General features: G+C 35.9%; 1 protein-coding gene across 3 annotated transcripts; it reads left to right on the top strand.

Annotated features, from left to right (window-relative positions):
• The first annotated feature begins 2,920 nt into the window (after positions 1–2,920).
• On the top strand, positions 2,921–21,770 carry LOC149790535 (GTPase IMAP family member 3-like). Of its 3 annotated transcripts, XM_089972578.1 has the most exons (6): positions 2,921–3,015; positions 6,654–6,765; positions 11,272–11,373; positions 12,872–13,165; positions 17,397–17,467; positions 17,889–21,770. In XM_089972578.1, exons 5-6 carry the CDS (start codon positions 17,415–17,417, stop codon positions 18,943–18,945), a joined length of 1,110 nt encoding a protein of 369 aa, XP_089828704.1. In that variant the 5' UTR covers positions 2,921–3,015; positions 6,654–6,765; positions 11,272–11,373; positions 12,872–13,165; positions 17,397–17,414; the 3' UTR covers positions 18,946–21,770. The 3 variants fall into 3 exon arrangements, with proteins under 3 accessions (XP_089828704.1, XP_089828705.1, XP_089828706.1); XM_089972579.1 differs by lacking the exon at positions 12,872–13,165; XM_089972580.1 differs by lacking the exons at positions 2,921–3,015; positions 6,654–6,765; positions 12,872–13,165 and having other exon boundaries at positions 10,747–11,373.
• Positions 21,771–22,166: the final 396 nt, after the last annotated feature.

Here is a 22,166-nt window from a genome sequence, read left to right as displayed (position 1 = left end):
TGTTATTTTGTTTCTTAACGGAACTTTTAACTCAGTATTGTCTGTATCATGCCAAGGAAATGGAAGATCATTGCGCTACAAACTGAGCTACCGCGGCTCCCCAGAAAGACACATAAACAGGGAGACTGAGACATAACGAGCACTAAATAATATAATATCGTTGTGGTATTCTCTCTCTCTCTCTCTCTCTCTCTTGTGAAGACAAAAATTGAAGGAGAAAAAAGGAGAAAGAGAAAGATATTTATATTGTCCATTTTAATATTGTCTCGAACATTTTAAGGCATACACTCTATGTTTGGGGTAGGGTGGTGGTGACGTAAATAATTACACTAGGGAAATATATATACATTTGCATGTACTTCACACCTATCCAAAACATGAGCATTCTTTTGGAGGAAAATACAATTTTACCTCCTATAGATTCATTGCAATTTCCACTGATAAATATTTCCTGCATATTGTTCCATTTTGATACAGAACGAGAGATTCCAGATTCAGCAAGATAGTGTCATGCTGTTTTCCTCTTTATTAATGTGCCTGCATAAAAATAATATTTTGGAGGCTCTACGAATTTTGGGTCATTTATCAATGCAAAGTAATATTTTAAGTCGTATTGAACCGACTTTCTTCATAGAGCTTTTGTAGTAACTGTCTTGTTTTGTTTGACATGTTACAAGTACGGGTGGGGAAGACCTATCTAACAGCTGAATTATATTTCTGTCCAATTTTCAGACTTTCATTGTAAACTTATATAACAATTCAAAACTCTTATTCCATATTACATCTAACTGACCATTTTCTCCGTCCAAAATATACTTCTTTCCCTAGACTACAAGCGAAATGAAGAATATGTTTTATGTAATGCTTAGCATAAATGTGGTTGAAAATGAAAGCTGTCAAAATACACATTGAATAAAAATAATGTATACTTATCAAACGATTCTGAGAATCGAAAGGCTAACATAACATTCTAAGACTCGCCAATGTCTCCCCCAAAATCCAACTTAGCTAGATACAACATCCTAATATTATGAATGTCTGGCTAGATACATGATACTAATATTATGAAGGCCTAGCTAGATACATCATACTAATATTACGAAGGCCTAGCTAGATACATCATACTAATATTACGAAGGCCTAGCTAGATACATCATCCTAATATTATGAATGCCTAGCTAGATACGTCATCCTAATATTATGAATGCCTGGCTAGATACATCATCCTAATATTATGAATGCCTGGCTTGATACATCAGCCTAATATTACGAAGGCCTAGCTAGATACATCATCCTAATATTATGAATGCCTGCCTAGATACATCATTCTAATATTATAAATGCCTGGCTAGATACATCATACTAATATTATGAAGACCTAGCTAGATACGTCATCCTAATATTACGAAGGTCTAGCTAGATGCTAGATACATCATCCAAATATTATGAATGCCTGGCTAGATACATCATCCTAATATTATGAATGCCTGGCTAGATACATCATCCTAATATTACGAATGCCTGGCTTGATACATCATCCTAATATTACGAAGGCCTAGCTAGATACATCATCCTAATATTATGAATGCCTGGCTAGATACATCATTCTAATATTATGAATGCCTGGCTAGATACATTATTCTAATATTATGAATGCCTGGCTAGATACATCATGCTAATATTATGAAGACCTAGCTAGATACGTCATCCTAATATTACGAAGGCCTAGCTAGATGCTAGATACATCATCCAAATATTATGAATGCCTGGCTAGATACATCATTCTAATATTATGAATGCCTGGCTAGATATATCGTACTAATATTACGAAGGCCTAGCTAGATACATCATCCTAATATTATGAATGCCTGGCTAGATACATCATACTAATATTATGAAGGCCTAGCTAGATACATCACCCTAATATTAGGAATGCCTGGCTAGATACATCATTCTAATATTATGAATGCATGGCTAGACACATCATCCTAATTTTATGAATGCCTGGCTAGATATATCGTACTAATATTACGAAGGCCTAGCTAGATACATCATCCTAATATTAGGAATGCCTGGCTAGATACATCATTCTAATATTATGAATGCCTGGCTAGACACATCATCCTAATTTTATGAATTCCTAGCTAGATACGTCATTCTAATATTATGAATGCCTGGCTAGATACATCATACTGATATTATGAAGACCTAGCTAGATACGTCATTATAGTATTAAGAATTCCTAGCTAGATACATACTTGTATTATAAAGAAGGCCTAGCTGGATACATCATTGGAACATTAAAATAAACCTAGCTGGACACATTATCCTAATATTAAAAATGCCTAGTGGTACGTCATAGTAGTATTCAGAAGGCATATCTTGATACATTATCGTATCGATTTTGACCTGTGTATATAGACGATGTTGAGTGAAAACAGTTTAAATTATACTAAGGATTCATAATGTCCAATGCATAAACTAAAGCGCTCTCCGTTATGGATCACAGCCATCTTACCTCTGTCTGCATGGGTTCGAGTCTCAGATTCTGCCAATGTGGGTATGTGAGAAAGCTTGCCAGTAGCTTCTCGTGTGCCGGTGATTCTTTCCGGGGTTTTCCCGGATTCTTTCTCCACCATTAATACTGGCCGCCATGTATCGCCTATCGCGTGCTGAAAAATGGTGTTAAACCCCACAAAAACAACATAATTTCCAATGCATAAACTCCACAACAGTTCTACATGCAGCTATGAAGGTTGCGTGCATCTCATCAGCCGTGAAATTTAACAGGTAGATGAACACAGATCGTAAATCTGGCACTTTTATCGCAGGCTAATGTGTTCTGTCTGGTGATTAAAAATCACATGAATGTTTATGTAACTTATTACTCAGCGAAATATAACCTAAAGGTTACCCGGATCCATACCACACAATTTTTGTTTGGCTTGGGTTAGAAATACGATATGGGACGATGTTAATCTCATTCTTTTGGATCTTTTAAGGCTCATACGAAAGGTAAGTGAACGTGTAAACAGTGATATCTATATTGCATATATGTATGTATGTATGTATGTATGTATGTATGTATGTATGTATGTGTCTCTGTGTGCGTGCGTGCGTACGTGAGAGCATGCATGCATGCTGCATGCATGGATGAATGCATGCCATATGTATGTATGTATGTATGTATGTATGCATGCATGCATGCTTGTATGTATGTATGACTGACTGACTGACTGACTTTCTTTATTTCCTCTTCAGAAGAGATTTCATTCCGTTACATTTTCCTTTGTGTAGAAAGGATAGGAACATAGCTTGACATTAATGTACTTACACACTATATATATATATATATATATATATATATATATATATATATATATATATATATATATCAACAAAAGTAAAGAAAACGCAATATCTAAATACATGAGTGAGATAACTTCATTTATTACACACACACACACACACACACATGCATACATGTATTCAAAATCTAAGAGCTGATTTCACCCTTCCAACCAGCATGTACTATTATTATTATTATTATTATGACATAATAACACTTTAATGAATGCTAATTTAGGCGGATGACTATATGATCAACAGTAAGTCGAAACTCCGCACGCATTTTCCTGAAAATAATCTACAACGCTATAAATGTAGGAAGATAGATGAAGAAATATAAACCTATCATCTTGAAACAGTAGATGACGGCATCAATTTTTAATTAAATATCCTAAACAAATACTCATTAGTTCCATATAGGTGACTTTTGTACGTCCAGGGTCACAACTGAAGTATTACATTTTTTGGGACTGACAACCAGGAAATTGTTTAAATTCTCATGCTGAAACCTCCAATGCGCCCTAAAGTAGGCCACCGGAAAATACCCCACTAGACATCTGTTCCAGTACGAATCTATAAATCTATATGAATTTATCGATCACAGTCTATGGAAGCACCATATAAAGTAGTCATTCAAGATAAATTATTTGTAGAGATAGATGAAGTGTTCATGCATTAAAGTATTTGTTTGCTATCCAGGGTTATAATTTCTGCTCAGATGATTGTAAGTGTCGCTGGTCTGCAAGTCTGTATAGATAGTTTACTCTCTTTACTGAACTTCCTTTTCCATAAAGACCACTTGCTACGCTGAGACTTTAAAGAGTTCTAACATAAAATTTGTCCCACGAACTTGCCATGGTTTGCGGCCACCCAAACATATAAGAAAAACCCCAAAACAATATAGAAAAATTATTCGTCTAAAACTAAAAATCGACAATTTCTGCCACAGTGGCTAATTCAAGAGTAATGTGTCAGAGAAAGTCATTTTCATTTTCTGGCAAAATGAAGAACTGTTTGTGCAAGAAAAATCAATTGGCTGTAGCCCCTCTCATAATGGGAAGAAAGGAACAGATTATCAAACATTAAACTATACTATATGTGTTAGTGTCAAGCATACATTACCAGTTACACTACTTGTGTATCAATCAGAATTAGGTTTCTTCACCATCTTAAAATTAATAATCTTACTTCTGAAGCGTCTAGCAACACGTGACAACGATGTCCGTCCTTGAGTCCAATTCTAGTGTAAACGCAATATTGTTCAAGTTATATTTCCCACAAAATGTACGAAATAAGGACGAAATAATTGAATAAGTAAGTCGTTCTTGTTTTGCCGGTTTAATGCCATTTCTCAACGCAAGAAAGACTATAAATGGCGGATGGAATAACTGCTGAAGGATGAACCGCGGTAACCCACACTAAGAGCCACCAACCCACTTCAAGATAGTTCCAGCTTTCTCGCGTGTCCACATTGACAGAGTCCGAGACTCAAACTCACGTAGACAGATGTAAAATGGTAGTGATAAGTAAAAGCGGGCACTTTAGACAACTCAGCCAACCGAAACGTTGAATAAGAAAAACATTCAATAAACTGCACGAGTGCATGCATGAATGGATGGATGGATGACTCTTTTGTCAACGTCTGTTAAATGGAAGCAAGAACAAACATTTTGTTATCCTCTATTAAGTTTTAAGACAGTATTTTATCATCTAGTAAAGGAGTAAAATACCATTTTCGGTCCAGTTACTACTACGTATGCTATATATATATATATATATATATATATATATATATATATATATATATATATATATATATATATATATAAAACAGTTGCAACAAAGTTAACAACTTAACCACAGTTAACAACATAGCATGTAATGTTGTCGCCAATAAGATTCGTATAACGTGCAGTAAGGACGCTCGAAAGTGACTGCTGTTGCCGCAGTTATCTATTCTCGAACAGTTGGCGAGTGTACAGTGTTTTCCTTAAGGGATGGCCTTACTGCATGACATGCGAAAAATTAAACTTCCTAGGGGTAATACGATTTCTATTTAAAAAAAATAATTAAAAATTAAAGTCAGCACTTAAATTATAAACATTAAGTGACCTTGAAGCTAAGTGATCATACCTTGATATGTAAGGATTTTGTTCTGAGAGCACCATTACCATTCTGCTAAATTCGATCCATATCATCTCCCTCTTGAACCATTCAACTTACAAGATATTCAAAAACTGCTTATAATGTTATACATAGTGTGCCACTAATTGTCAAAAGATGAAAGGCTTTTCTAACCTGTTTGGATTCGATGACACCTGTTGTGAAATGCAGAAGTGGCAACTTCACACGTCTTTTAAATGCAGCTTCACCGACAAAAAAATAAAAATCACTGACCGCCGTCCTTGTCAGGCAGGTGCTCCAGTACAATGATTTTCATTGGGAATCCTCAAAGGTGTCAATAATGAACGGTTGTCAGATAAATGTATATGACCGCAAAGGAAGGTTACAATTAACACTGAATACTATCATAAATCATCAGCATTGTTATATGTTGGAAACAAACACTGAAAAAGCCCCAGTTGTAAAGACAATAATCTTCTCGTGTAGGTATCATTTAGCCGGCTGGTATCAGTTAAAAGAAAACAATGTATTTGCTCCCCAGAGGGCCAATTCAATTTGTAGAAGAATCATGCACTTAATTGTGATCTTTTTTGTTTAAGATAAAGACGGTATGTGCTATGTAAGGTGACTATATTTTATGGGTCAAATATTAATATAGTAATAGCCCAGAGGGTCGAGGCAGAGATTTGTATCTTTCAGGTTCGAGTTGCTTTTGTTTAAACCTTTTTGTTGACGCGACATATAAACGCGTTCCATATTGTGATTCCTTTTAGCTCAGTATTAAATTTGTCTCCAAAATGTGTCACCTAAATTACATTTGTTTTGAAAAGAAACGTTTACATTTTTTAACTGTATTTTCTTTGACTATTTGCTATCCTAATGTGATAGAGTTTCTTTTTTGGTCTTTAATGGCACAACGACACATGCAAATCGTATCGTGCAAAGGAAATGTGAGTATCCTGCCTAATGTGCAGAGCCTCGATGGCCTGTGTGGATATTGTACATGCGACACCATGATTAAACGTCACACATGGTTAACCTAACTATTGATAAAGAGAAAGTTTTCTTATTTGGGGTGCTTCTTGTTTGTTTGTTTATTTGTTTGTTTGTTTATTTGTTTGTTTGTTTGTTATTTTGTTTCTTAACGGAACTTTTAACTCAGTATTGTCTGTATCATGCAGAGGAAATGGAAAGTCATTGCGCTACAAACTGAGCTACCGCGGCTCCCCAGACAGAGACAGAGACGGGGAAACCGAGACAGTGACAAGCACTAAATAATATAATATCGTTGTGGTATTCTCTCTCTCTCTCTTTCTCTCTCTCTGTTGTGAAGACAAAAATTGAAGGAGAAAAAAAGGAGAAAGAGAAAGATATGTATATTGTCCATTTTAATATTGTCTCCAACATTTTAAGGCATACACTCTATGTTTGGGGTAGGGTGGCGGTGAGGGAAATAATTACGCTAGAGAAATATATATATATATATATATATATATATATATATATATATATATATATATATACATTTGCATGTCAAACTAAGTATTTCACACCTATCCAAAATATGAGCACTGTTTTGGAGGAAAATACAATTTTACCTCCTATAGATTCATTGCAATTTCCACTGATAAATATTTCCTGCATATATTTCCATTTTGATATAGAACGAGACATTCCAGATTCAGCAAGATAGTGTCATGCTGTTTTCCTCGTTATTATTGTGCCTGCATAAAAATAATATTTTGGAGGCTCTACGAATTTTGGGTCATTTATCAATGCAAAGTAATAGTTTAAGTCGTATTGAACGGACTCTCTTCATAGAGCTTTTGTCGTAACTGTCTTGTTTTGTTTGACATGTTACAAGTACGGGTGGGGCAGACCTATCTAACAGCTGAATTATATTTCTGTCCAATTTTCAGACTTTCGTTGCAAACGTATATAACATTTCAAAACTCTTATTCCATATTACATCTAATTGACCATTTTCTCCGTCCAAAATATACTTTTTTCCCTAGACTACAAGCGAAATGAAGAATATGTTTTATGTAATGCTTAGCATAAATGTGGTTGAAAATGAAAGCTGTCAAAATTCACATTGAATGAAAATAATGTATACTTATCAAACGATTCTGAGAATCGAAATGCTAACATAATATTCTAAGACTCGCCAATGTCTCCCCCACAATCCAAGTTGGCTAGATACATCATCTTAATATTATGAATACCTAGCTAGATACGTCATCCTAATAGTATGAAGGCCTAGCTAGATACGTCATCCTAATAGTATGAAGGCCTAGCTAGATACGTCATCCTAATATTATGGATGCCTAGCTAGATACATCATCCTAATATTATGAATGCCTGGCTAGATACATCATTCTAATATTATGAATGCCTAGCTAGATACATCATCATAATATTATGAAGACCTAGCTAGATACATCATCCTAATATTTTGAATGCCTAGCTAGATACATCATCCTAATATTATGAATGCCTAGCTAGATACATCATCCTAATATTATGAAGACCTAGCTAGATACATCATCCTAATATTATGAAGACCTAGCTAGATACATCATCCTAATATTATGAAGACCTAGCTAGATGCATCATCCTAATATTATGAATGCCTAGCTAGATACATCATTATAGTATTAAGAAGGCCTAGCTAGATACATCATTATATTATTAGGAAGGCCTAGCTAGATACATCATTATAGTATTAAGAAGGCCTAGCTAGATGCATCATCATATTATTAGGAAGGCCTAGCTAGATACATCATTATATTATCAGGAAGGCCTAGCTAGATACATCATTATATTATTAGGAAGACCTAGCTAGGTACATCATCTGAATATTAAGAGGACCTAGGTAGATACGTCATCCTAATATCATGAAGGCCTAGCTAGATACATCATTATATTATTAGGAAGGCCTTGCTAGATACATCATTATAGTATTAAGAAGGCCTAGCTAGATACATCATTATATTATCAGGAAGGCCTAGCTAGATACATCATTATAGTATTAAGAAGGCCTAGCTAGATACATCATTATAGTATTAAGAAGGCCTAGCTAGATGCTAGATACATCATCCAAATATTATGAATGCCTGGCTAGATACATCATTCTAATATTATGAATGCCTGGCTAGATACATCATCCTAATATTACGAATGCCTGGCTTGATACATCATCCTAATATTACGAAGGCCTAGCTAGATACATCATCCTAATATTATGAATGCCTGGCTAGATACAGCATTCTAATATTATGAATGCCTGGCTAGATACATTATTCTAATATTATGAATGCCTGGCTAGATACATCATACTAATATTATGAAGACCTAGCTAGATACGTCATCCTAATATTACGAAGGCCTAGCTAGATGCTAGATACATCATCCAAATATTATGAATGCCTGGCTAGATACGTCATTCTAATATTATGAATGCCTGGCTAGATATATCGTACTAATATTACGAAGGCCTAGCTAGATACATCATCCTAATATTATGAATGCCTGGCTAGATACATCATACTAATATTATGAAGGCCTAGCTAGATACATCATCCTAATATTAGGAATGCCTGGCTAGATACATCATTCTAATATTATGAATGCATGGCTAGACACATCATCCTAATTTTATGAATGCCTGGCTAGATATATCGTACTAATATTACGAAGGCCTAGCTAGATACATCATCCTAATATTATGAATGCCTGGCTAGATACATCATTCTAATATTATGAATGCCTGGCTAGACACATCATCCTAATTTTATGAATGCCTAGCTAGATACGTCATTCTAATATTATCAATACCTGGCTAGACACATCATCCTAATTTTATGAATGCCTAGCTAGATACGTCATTCTAATATTATGAATGCCTGGCTGGATACATCATACTGATATTATGAAGACCTAGCTAGATACGTCATTATAGTATTAAGAAATCCTAGCTAGATACATACTTGTATTATAAAGAAGGCCTAGCTGGATACATCATTGGAACATTAAAAAAACCTAGCTGGACACATTATCCTAATATTAAAAATGCCTAGTGGTACGTCATAGTAGTATTCAGAAGGCATATCTTGATACATTATCATATCGATTTTGACCTGTGTATATAGACGATGTTGAGTGAAAACAGTTTAAATTATACTAAGGATTCATAATGTCCAATGCATAAACTAAAGCGCTCTCCGTTACGGATCACAGCCATCTTACCTCTGTCTGCCTGGGTTCGAGTCTCAGATTCTGCCAATGTGGGTATGTGAGAAAGCTTGCCAGTAGCTTCTCGTGTGTCAGTGATTCTTTCCGGGGTTTTCCCGGATTATTTCTCCACTGTTAATACTGATTGCCATGTATCGCCTATCGTGTGCTGAAAAATGGTGTTAAACCCCACAAAAACAACATAATTTCCAATGCATAAACTCCACAACAGTTCTACATGCAGCTATAAAGATTGCGTGCATCACATCAGCCGTGAAATTTAACAGGTAGATGAACATAGATCGTAAATCTGGCACTTTTATCGCAGGCTAATGTGTTCTGTCTGGTGATTAAAAATCACATGAATGTTTATGTAACTTATTACTCAGCGAAATATAACCTAAAAGTTACCCGGATCCATACCACACAATTTTTGTTTGGCTTGTGTTAGAAATACGATCATGGGACGATGTTAATCTCATTCTTTTGGATCTTTTAAGGCTCATACGAAAGGAAAGTCAGCGTGTAAACAGTGGTATCTATATTATTTGAATGTATGTATGTATGTATGTATGTATGTATGTATGTATGTATGTATGTATGTGTGTGTGTGTGTGTGTGTGTGCGTGAGTGCATGCATGGTTGCATGTGTGTGTGTGTGTGTGTGTGTGTGTGTGTGTGTGTGTGCGTGCGTGCATCCATGGATGCATGAATGCCCCATGTATGTATGTATGTATGTATGTATGTATGTATGTATGTGTGTGTGTGCGTGCGCGTGCGCTTGAGTGCGTGCTGCGTGCGTGCGTGCGTGTGTGTGCGCGTGCGTGCGCGTGCGCGTACGTGCGTGTATCCATATATGTATGTATGTGTGTGCGTGCGTGCGTGCGTGCGTGTGTGTGTTTGCGCGTGCGTGCGTGCATCCATGAATGCATGAATGCCCCATGTATGTAGGTATATATGTATGTATGTATGTATATATGTGTGTGTGTGTGTATGCATGTATGTATGTATGTATGTATGTATGTATGTTTGTATGTAATGATATAAGTATATGCTCCATTTATAAAACATGGGTGTGACGTGGCACTGTATATGGAATATGGATAACGTATCAGTCTAACTGTATTAGATATGCAAAATCGCTTTAGTCACTTATCGTACGTCAAAAATACTGTGTTAAAAATAATGTTGTTAAAGAGACCCTCCGTATCGGCAGTGTTATCTTATTGTAAATACAAAAATAATGAGAGAAAATATGAAATAATAACGTATTAAAGACTTTGTCTTCCTGATTAGACTAAAGAGAAGAGTAGTTAAAATAGGATTAATGCGATAAATAATTTTCCAAACGAGGAGCGAAATTGGCCTCGTTGCCTTTTTCATTTAGTCACAATCAGAAATAACGTACCCTTTCTTCTTGTAATAGGTGCAGGTAGGAAGAGCTAAGGATTTCTGATCAATCTTTTCAAAAGCGTGTTTCCTAACAGTTGTGCCACATTGAGATTTGGGGGTACTCGTATTAGACTGAAATATTTATGTTTTTTGCTTTTGTTTCCTTTTTACCAGAAGACTGCTGATTGGAGGACTTACTGTCAAAATAAACTTTGTGATTTGAGAAATATTTGTCAGCTGCACGGGCAGCATTTTCTACAGTTTCGACCTATCACGGTAAGTTTCAAGGTCACTATGGACTCTACTCTTGACTTCTTCAACTAATACGAGTTGTCTGAGATTTTCATAATCTTTATCAACTTTCTTGGCTAAGCACCACTTATCAAACAATTGCACTTTTTCTCTTGAAATTCGACATGGTTTTCTCCAGTTTCATTTTTTGTAAGCCTTAGGTACCAACTCATAACCCTCTGCTGTAGTGTCAGTGAAATGTAAATATCACGAGCGCCGCCAATGAAGTACACTTTGTAGTAAGAAAATACAGTGCTCTCGTGGCCATTTCAAAATTTCATCAGTTTGCTCAAAACGAGGAAATATTGATCTACTTCTTTTTCTTCAAAGGAAAGTACTAACTTTATATTTCTGATAACATCACAAAAATCGTTTAGTCTAAAGTGGGGGGTGCTTTCCACTTACCAGCTCTAATTGTTTTGATCTAAATTGAAATTCCCTTTCTTCCCCTTCTCTCTGCATTAATCTTTCTTCCTGCTGTCTTTCTCTGCATTATTCTCTGTTATTTTTCTTTCTGCCGTTGCCTTTGTCCCCCCCCCCCACTCTCTACATCTGCATGATTTATATTTGAAACTGGACCTAACTCTAATTACAATTATTTACCTGCAATTCCATTTTCAAAGACCATTTTTTAACCCCTCCTGGGTAGGCTTAAAAGATAGGTCTCTACTTTAAATGATATTGCAAAAGCTTGATGGTTTCACTAAACAAATTTAAAATAATACCTGGGACGTGGAAAATTCCGAAACAAGGTAAACTCAAATTAATTTCAAAAGCCTAGTATTCTGAACTATTTTCGCGAAATTTGTATCCCATGTACAATCTTCTAATTTTATATTAAGACTCTGTGGTCTAAAAACAAGTACTAAAAAGAGTGAGAAACAACAAACTTTTATAAAATTCAACAAATAATGTATCTCCCTAGAATGTAAATTGAAACTGTAAAAAAAATAAACTTACGGTATTGCGAATTAAATCCGGAAAAGACTTAATTTACAGAGACACATTCTAATGATTGAGGTTCTAAATAAACTTTTTTAGTGGAGATCTAAATTAAATCCAAGGCTGGGCGTATAGATACGTCCTTAGTGGTCCGTACAGTGGTGATATGCCAACAGTCTTTTTTGAATCACAATAACACAGTCCAGGAATATACCCGTATTTCACAATAAATATCAAGTCTCCATTTCCAAGAATGTTATTTTCAATGAACACGTTGAATTTTCAGTGAATACATAATCTGAACGTATAAATTCCATCCCAAAGGAATTACTGGACACAACAATAATACAACTGATTATTGTAAGAACTTACATCACAAATAAATAATGTCACTGTGTAACAAATTTGTTTATGTTTCTGGGTAGCAAGTGTTCTTTCCTAATTGCTTATGCCTCCAAAGTATGGAAAATGTTAATTATTCCCCAAATATTTTGCTTTTGTGACCAGGACAGTGATATTTTAAAATTTACCTATCTTCCAGAACATTCCAGATAGATTACACCTGAAGTAACTTCTAGAACCTTCTAGAACTTTCCAGTAATATAAATATTAATATAAATACAGGGGCCTTAGGCCCACCAGTTCAGTTTAGTTCCAGCTGCCTAAGTGGATACATGTCGGCCAATTTATCAAGACAAAAGCGAAAAGAATTCCGTAGAAGCATCTGCTACGATGTGTGAGTTCTACAAGGCATATTTCGGCATGCCTGTCGGGGATCAAGAAAAACCCTGGGCACTTCATTTCACCTGGAAGCACTGCAAAACTACTCTGGAAGGTAAGATGGACAATTGTTGCTCGAAAGTTTATGTTATAAAATTTGTTTAAAAATGTTAAATTGTAAAAGTTTTTAATTTTAAAATGTTTTACAATTTTCAATTTTATTGAAAACATATATCATATATGGAAAATGTTGCGAGAATCTCTTATACATTAGTTATGGGTGAAATACATGTTTTTGTGGAATGGCACAAAGGTAAAAAGAGAGCCACGAAGTTTGCTATCCCAATAATTTGGCGGGGACCCACTGACCACTCAAGCAACTGCTACGTCTTCATGGTGGACACTTGCAATCGTCGGACAGGCAAGAATGCACCTGCTATCACGTATCTGGACCTTCCTTCATCCATGGCACCGATGCCACACTGTCCTGGGTTCCCTGTACCCACTCCTCCGGAGAGAGAGCAGCCGTCTTTAGAAGAGAGCAGCAGGTCAGAGAGTTAGGAAGACTTTGTAGATACAGATGAAAATTTTGGAGGTGAAGCTGAGGAAAGAAACCCATACTACCTCAACCAAAAATACCTCAACGACTTGATCAGAGATCTTGGTCTCACCAAGTCCAATGCCGAGCTTTTGACGTCTAGGCTACAGCAGTGGAACTTGTTGGATGAAAGTGTGCAAGTCGCAGATGAGAAGAAGCGTCACCAAGCTTTTTCCAGCTTCTTCATCCATCAAGATTGGCTATGCATCTGCCAAAATGTTCGAGGCAATCGGAATTGCCGTGTTGCTTCTTAATGCGAACAAGTACCCGTCTCTGGATGCACATCAAAGAGGAGTACAACAGCATCAAGACCTTGCTGGGCGCCTTGAAGTATGATGAGTACAGCTGGGAGGTCATCGGATACTTCATAATGGTGGCATTTCTGGTGGGTCCCCAAGGCGGTTTTACCAAGTTTCTCTGCTATTTTTGCCTTTGTGACAGCAGGGACACCAAGGTGCACTACTACAGGCGGGACTGGTCAGAGCGGACAGAGTTCTCTGTGGGGAGGAACAACGTCAAGTGGAAGCTACTGGTGGACCCCCAGAAGGCTACCACCAGTGCAGATAAAACTGAACCTTATGAAACAAATTGTCAGTGCTCTAGAAAACGAATCGGCAGCCTTCAAGTACCTTCATGACTTCTTCCCTAAGACGTCTTGGGCAAAGGTAAAATCTGGTGTTTTCGTAGAACAACAGATAAAGAAGATCCTGAGTACAATGAATTCCCCAAAAGACTCACTAATAAGGAGAAAGTGGCATGGAACAGCTTTGTCGCAGTGGTTCGAGGCTTCCTGTGCCATCATAAGGCCGAAAACTATGTGGAGCTGGTTGAGACACTGGTGAAGAACTACAGCACAATGAGCTACAGGCTGTCCCTCAAAGTCCATATCTTTGATGCTCATCTTGATAAATTCAAGGAAAACATGGGAGTTTACTCGGAGGAGCAAGGCGAGCACTTCCACCAGGATATACAGGACATTAAACTCCGCTACCAAGGACAGGATAACGAGAATATGATGGGAGACTACATTTGGGGGCTGATTCGTGAAAGAGATTTACAGTATAGTAGTAAATCTCGAAAAACTACTCACTTCTCACTTCTAAATCCTTTGTGGCCATTTTTGTATTACTTTAGTATAAATACATGTTAGTTTTGATTCTTATGTTGTTTTTTTCTGTCTTTTGTGAACGAAAAGACACATATTCGCCCATTTTTTCATTGGAAATGGGTAAATTTCGAAATACCTCTGTCCTGGTCGCACAAACAAAGTTTGTGGGGAATAATTGCCATTTCCTGTACATTTTAGGTATAAGCAATTACATATTGTGTCTAGTATATTATTCTGTACTTGACTCCCGGTCACAATTGACATTTTCTATTAATGAATAAAAATAATACCTAATGGGAAATTTTATTCTAAGAGGTTGTAAATATTTACAAGATAAAATCTTATTTTATAATTAGAAATACTGTTGCTACAATTATAATATACAATGTGGAATGCAACAGGGTAGGTCGTGTATATATATATATATATATATATAGAGAGAGAGAGAGAGAGAGAGAGAGAGAGAGAGGTGAGGGGGTAATTTCAATAACCTCAACCCAGACCCCAAAAAATGTTTTACTTTAATATTAAACGAACATTCAGAGAAAATTTCTGTTATGCATTAGTTTACAGAATTTTAAAAAATCAGTTATTCAGATTGAGTAGGAAATGAACTTTGAAGAAGATCAAGTCCAACATACAATTATCGATATAAAAAGTAAAATTAAAAATTAAAATAAATAACTAATAAACTAACTAACAAACAAACACTGCATTTTAAATACATATGCATAAAGTCAATTTAAAAACAGTTGCTATGATTCTTTTTTAATTCATAGTAACATCAGACATATACAGGCTTCCTGGGAGATGGGTGATTATGACAGAAAGAAACAGTTGTGAGTGAATGTAACGGAATATGCCCTATTTTCCGGAATATGCCCTATTTTCCGAATAAAAAATTCACCCACTTCCAAACAAACAAACAAAAAACATTTTTAAAAAATGAGTAAGTTTGCTGGATGTTCGTCTTGTTAAACTGGAAATGTGGAAGAACCGACTCCATCTGTCCAACACGAACATACCGACTATATGCAAATATACGGACGGCAGTCTACTGTTACGCCGACAGCCCACTTTATAGTACTTTTACGACGTTTTATTGATCTTGCATGACACCCCTAATGCAAGCATGATTTAATTGACAATCTGTATAAGTAAATAAATTAACCCCTTATGAACAGAATGTCGTCGAAAGCTGGTTTCCTGTGAGAATTCTTTCCAACCACAGCATTCTTCCCAATATAATAATGACAGTATCCTGGTTTAAAAAAAAATAATTAGGGAATCACTAGGATGAATATCAGCCCCGAAATACATCCTCCATATTCAATAACACCTCTCGATTTAATAAATATTTTCAAATCCAATATTCATTCCTTTATACGAATATCCTACAATTGGAAAGCCATTTCTTTTGCCGTATCCAATAATGCAATATGATCGCAATGTATATATATTGTGCCTTACGTACTCCAGCTGGCTTGACTCGAATGAACTCTAAGACATCGTACACGAATTTCATTCAGTGATTTGGTGTTAAAAAATGAGGTGGCTTGTGTCAAAGGTTCTATTAATTTCGAACAACAAATGCTCTTTGAATTATAATTTGTAAATAGGGTCCACTTTTAAATTTTACTATTATTGATTTGTGTAATACTATATTAACTGGAGTCTGACTCTTTTTTCACGTGCAAGAATCAAACTTGCAACGTCTGAGTTACATTTAATGAAATGCCGAAACTACTTTTGTTCCTGCGTCCGCCTCGGATGTGGGAGTTCGTGGGTTCGATTCCCGGCCGAGTCATAACAAAGACTTACAAAAATGGTACTAACAGCTGCCTCTCTAGGCGCTCAGTATTAAGAGGTTAGTGTTAGGACTGGTCGGCCTGGTGTCAGGATAATGTGACTGAGTGGGACATCAAGCTACATGTCTCCGGCATGATGCCCCAGTGCTAGACATCACTATAAACTGTCACACTGCAGACATTATAGCGATTTGATTGAAAAAATCTTAAATGTACGTTAAAAATCCAAATCACACACACACACACACACACACACACACACTTCTGTTCCTCTTTCTGACTACACTCTTTCCACTAATGTATCATCTATGACATAAACATGAATCTGAAAAGTGTAATGGTTTAATACTGAATTTATGAAATCATTAGAATAGCATCCTGCTTTAGTTCGCCAAGTCTCCCATAAGGTGGAGATTATTCGCTGAACTAATTAATTATTAAATCTTTACCTTTGTAAGATTCTCTATTTATAACTATTGTGTTAGAAAGATTCGCAAACCAACATTTTATTTTCTTGCAATCAGCTCATTAATATCGCTTTGTAACATCACAGAAAACGTCTTCACGTACCGTCAGATAAAAGTGAAGAGTCAGAGGCATCCAGATTCACTTCGAAATTATTTTGACCTCAATATGAATACGATTTTACTGAATTTGATAAATACAATCCTAGGTGTATGCCTCTTTCAGATAAAATGATATATATTTGGTGAGACGGCGCTAAAATTCGTTAACGAATTACCCGCTAGAGACAGACTCAGCAATGTCTGCTAACCATGTCCTGATAGATAAAAGGTATAAATTATTACAAACTTTCATTTCATTTTGGCAGGACAACTTCTATCGGAAAATGGAAGACGGAGAAGTAGTACAATACAAATTGATGGATATGTACCAATTTAGGTGAGACAAACAAGAGGAAAGTTCTCCCAATGAATATCTCTTATAACAGAACGGAAATAGTTGTCAAGGAAGAATAGTATATCCTAACGTCGATTTAAAACTTTATTTCTCAGTTTGAATGTTGTTGTAATTGTATCACCAATTAATTTCATTACTGTTTTTCACACGCATTAGTAATGCTGTTTTTTTTACAGGAGTAACGAAATGATAAGCTAGCATTTACGACTGGCACGTGTATAACAAGCGCACTCAGTAATTTTTTCATCTATTAGAAAAGAACATGTTAGCATGTTTAAATTTAAAATTATGTATGCCATTTGAAATTTTCATTGTTAAGGATACAAGATTCTATGGACACCTAACTGCATACGATAAACTGAATATTTATAATATATTAGCAAAAGTGTTTTGCTTCTTCTAGGACATGTTCAAGCAATCCTTGTTCTACCAAGAGAGATGGGAGAAAAAATCTTCGTTTCATATTACTTGGAAAAACTGGGACCGGCATGAGCTCGCTGGGAAATTTCATACTAAGGAGGAAAGCATTTGCGTCTAAACTTAGCTACAGATCGGTGACACAAAAGCTGGATTCGCAATCGTCGAAATTGCACGGTAGGCAGATAAGCGTTGTTGATACACCTGGGCTATACAACACTGAAATGGCGATGGCTGATAATGCGATGATGATTCAGGATTCACTGAAGCTCACAGAGCCAGGACCACAAGCTTTCATTCTACTCATCCAACTTGGAAGATTTACGGATGAAGTGGTCAAGACGATTGAGATGTACAAGATCATATTTGGCCCATACTTTTTGCGTCATACAATAGTTGTATTTACTCATGATGAACAAACAGCAGTAAAAGAGCAGAACATCAAATACTTCCTTGAAGACTTTAAAGGCAGCCCAATAGGAAAGTCATTACTTGTTGAGTGTCACCGTCGATACGTATTCTTAAATATGAAGGAAACAAATGAGGATATAATAATGAGAAAAAGAAATACATTGATACTGAGGGCGGACGAGCTATCAGGAAATGGCAGTCGACATTATGCTGACAAGTATGAAATGCATAGAGCTATTCTTCGAAAACATTTCGAAAAGTGGGCCCACAATATTCGGACTTTAGAGCAGGTCAAACCGGTTTGCAATGGTCAGAAGGGCAAACCACATGAACAAGAGCAAGAACCTGGAGGACAAAAGGAAGATGGCCAAACACAAAAGAAAGCAAACCTACAAGAAGAACGAAAACAACAGGAGAAAAAAAGACATGAGGCAGAACTATACAATGAACTGAAGAAAATACTACGTAAAGAGGAAGTAAGACTAAAGTGTAAGAAGTTGCGACGAGAAGAAGCACGAAAACGTGGACAAGACGAAGAGAGACAATGGTTCGTGATATTTTTGATTGCAGCTGTTGCTATAGCCACCTTGTCTATTACAAAAATTCGTGTAACATTACACTACAACAGGTAATAGTTTGCTCAGAATTATTGATGCACGATCAACGTACTCAACTGAAATCTGAAAAGAGAGGTATAGTTTTCCGAATGCTGTATTTAACCTACTAATGATAAACGTACTTTGGATGTTCTGTACTGGACATCCGTTCTAACCTATGTGCCAAACCTTTTCACCCGTTGGGCTATTAGTAAAAGCAAACAATTAACTGCAATCCAGGTTACTGGAAGTCTGTTATATGCTTCAGTATTCACCTTTATGATTGTTTTTCGCTTATTTATTATCAAAAACAGTCAACGTATTGTTAATTTCTGGATCTTTGAATATAACTGTTTATGTACTCTTGTAATTTTATTGAAACGTCCAGTAAACACGCCAAGGCTATAATTAAGGTCTAACCTATTGGTAAAAGAACTGTTTTCCATATTGACACTCCAATGAAGGATGTTTTAACGCACAATCCTCAGCCCGCATTAAACGGGATATTCTCTCCCTGATGTGAACGTTCAGTGCAAGTGAAAAAATCTACAGCCTACCAGAAAGTGGTGCCCCTAATATAACTGATCGCAATTGCAATTGCACCAAGCATATATTAAGTCACTGCAAGTCAAATGACCGAGACACTTCACGAAACAATCAAGGACTCAATCACTGATTCCTTGACTGACCACACAAGCACATCCAGATATAATAAATTAAAACATGATCCATTGTAAAGGAAAATGCCAAAATTAAAATATATTTTCTAATCAAGAAGACAAAACTTGACTACTTAGAATAGCATGTATGGAGAATTGCTCAATGTTTTTTCAATCCCAACATTGGGAAAATATGGAATTTTATCAGAATCTAAAAGTACTATCCAGGTAACATTGCAGTATCCCTGCCTCACAGACAGATTCTAAAATGAAGCTTAGCCCCTTTACCTCACGGACAGATCCAATAATGGAGTCGCTTCCTCTGATATGAGCATGACTCACCCGATAGGTCACGCTGAAAAAAGGAAACTTTTTCCACTTGTTACATACGAGCAATATGAAAATCCAGAATCTTACCAAAGAACGAAGTGGCAAAGTTACAAACGTTCATACTGTGCGCATGTCTCATACCTTCAGTTACGTTTGGACTATTGACGGGTATAACAAAACCAGAAGGCGAGAGAGACACACAGAAAGACAGAGAGACAGAGACCTGAAGTTAAAATTTGTGAAATCTAGAGCTTAGCAATCTAGAAATGGTGTATCTTAATCAGTAAGTCATACGTGTCATGTGGGTGGTAAACGTTTTTCAGAATTTGATTATATGTACCATTAAATAGCAATCATTCACTTTGTTATACACTTAAATGTCAAGTATAGAGACTTACTGGCGAAAAATTTTCGTATTATTTTTCATTCCTATATTTTCACGTGCAAAGAATATACCTGTATAGTTCACATGTGAAAAATATATCCTTATATTTTCACATCTGTAAAAATAAGATTGATTGTTACAATGCTTGATTGTGTGTTACAACAAAAGTTGTACCTGCAGCAACAAAAACGGGTACTTTGTGAGCTAGAACAAATAAATCGAAACTTCCTTACATTGCAAACATGGAAATTAATCTTTGATAAAGGAATCTGACCAGACGCCGTTCGAGTCTCTTTGAAGTTATTTCCCCTTACCTCCTTGACAGCAACGACAAAAACGCTGTGATACATTGCTGAATTGATTTCAGATAAGGTAAAATACTATAAAAACTGTAAAATGTAATGTAATTTACTGCGATAGATTATGTCAGTCTAATCATACCGCTTTCTTAAGTCAAGTATATGTATATGATCATGCTATGAAAGGGATTTGAATTTGCAAATATGGGGGTGGGAGTTGCTGAAGTGTGAGCTTAATCTTTTAAATTTCGATTCTAAATCATGATTGAAATATAATACAGTTAAAATATTAAATTAAAATATGTTTTTGTACCACACGATGAAATATATCTGGTATTAAAGTAGGAAAAGAAAATATCCTTTATTTATTAGGATCCTCATTCATCCATATTCGTCTGGAAGGTCATTATTTACACGCCCAAGAAATACATACAGCAAAATCAATGTTAAAGTACGTGGAAATTCTTTAACGAAATCAACAAAAGGTTTGATCCAATACAATCCAGACTGAATGTCGCGAACTGTGATATTGTAATCAAAGTTATGCATTCTGATAAACAAATTCCTACTATCCTTTATGATGATGATTCGACTCGCTTTGCTCTTTTCTTCTCCCAGTTTAATACCTGGCCGCCGTTGTAAACGTTCATATAGATCGATAATTTTCATCTGGAAGCATCTTGATAACAGACAAGGTGCAGAGAATTCAGTAATCATGACTGAATATACTTTGGTTATACACATTTAATTTAAAATGAATAAATGCTCGTGTATGACCTGATGACTTTTAATATCATTATTATCATATCCGTGCTTTTTCTTTTTTAACCTTTTTATATTCTTGTCTTTCGTTCTGGAAACGAACAGTGTAATTTGTTAAGCCTGTCTGAGTACCTTTCACTTTAATAGGTTTGTTTGAACTTACGTAGGTGGCTGTGGTATGTGCATCGGGTTTTAAAATGACTTATGCTGGAAAGAGTTAACCCAAAGCTAAACAGCTAATAATCTTCCATCCAAATAGAGTTACTTCCCTTAATTATATTCCGCAAGGCTTAATGTTCATTTGTTTGTCAGCAATAGACGTGCGTCAAAATATATATGGATATACCATCGTATTTACTTTGTGCTTATATATCTACATAAACACGTATTAAACTAGATATACACAACCGTCTTCCTAGCAATTCAGCTATCTCTTTTCTTTTGTCTCTTTATCAGTGATTTTGTCTGCCTGTCCATCTGTCCATATTTTGGAGAGTAATTACTCAGCAGCTAACAGCTCATGAGGATGACGAGTATACATATAAGAAATGAATCATATAGTAATACGTCCACCGTACAGTCTAAACAGTTTAAACAAGGCAAGCTGTTTTAGACAGCCCATGCAGTTTATACAGCCCATGTAAATTAGGTAACTGGTGTAATTTTGATATCCCGTGTAATTTAGACGGGACGTTACAAATATAGGAACCTAACACGTTTTACTAACTGGGATTTGCGATGAAAAAATTTGTCTTATATAAGAGACGTATGCAATGTGTCTTTACATCTAGAGATGCAAGTTTAGCATGCACAATCTGTGTT

The sequence above is a fragment of the Sinohyriopsis cumingii genome, chromosome 10 (genome assembly GCF_028554795.1).
Source record: "Sinohyriopsis cumingii isolate HCF-2022 chromosome 10, ASM2855479v2, whole genome shotgun sequence".
Taxonomy (NCBI): domain Eukaryota; kingdom Metazoa; phylum Mollusca; class Bivalvia; order Unionida; family Unionidae; genus Sinohyriopsis; species Sinohyriopsis cumingii.
Note: the sequence above shows the minus strand (reverse complement) of the source record. Positions and strands in the feature narration are given on the sequence as shown.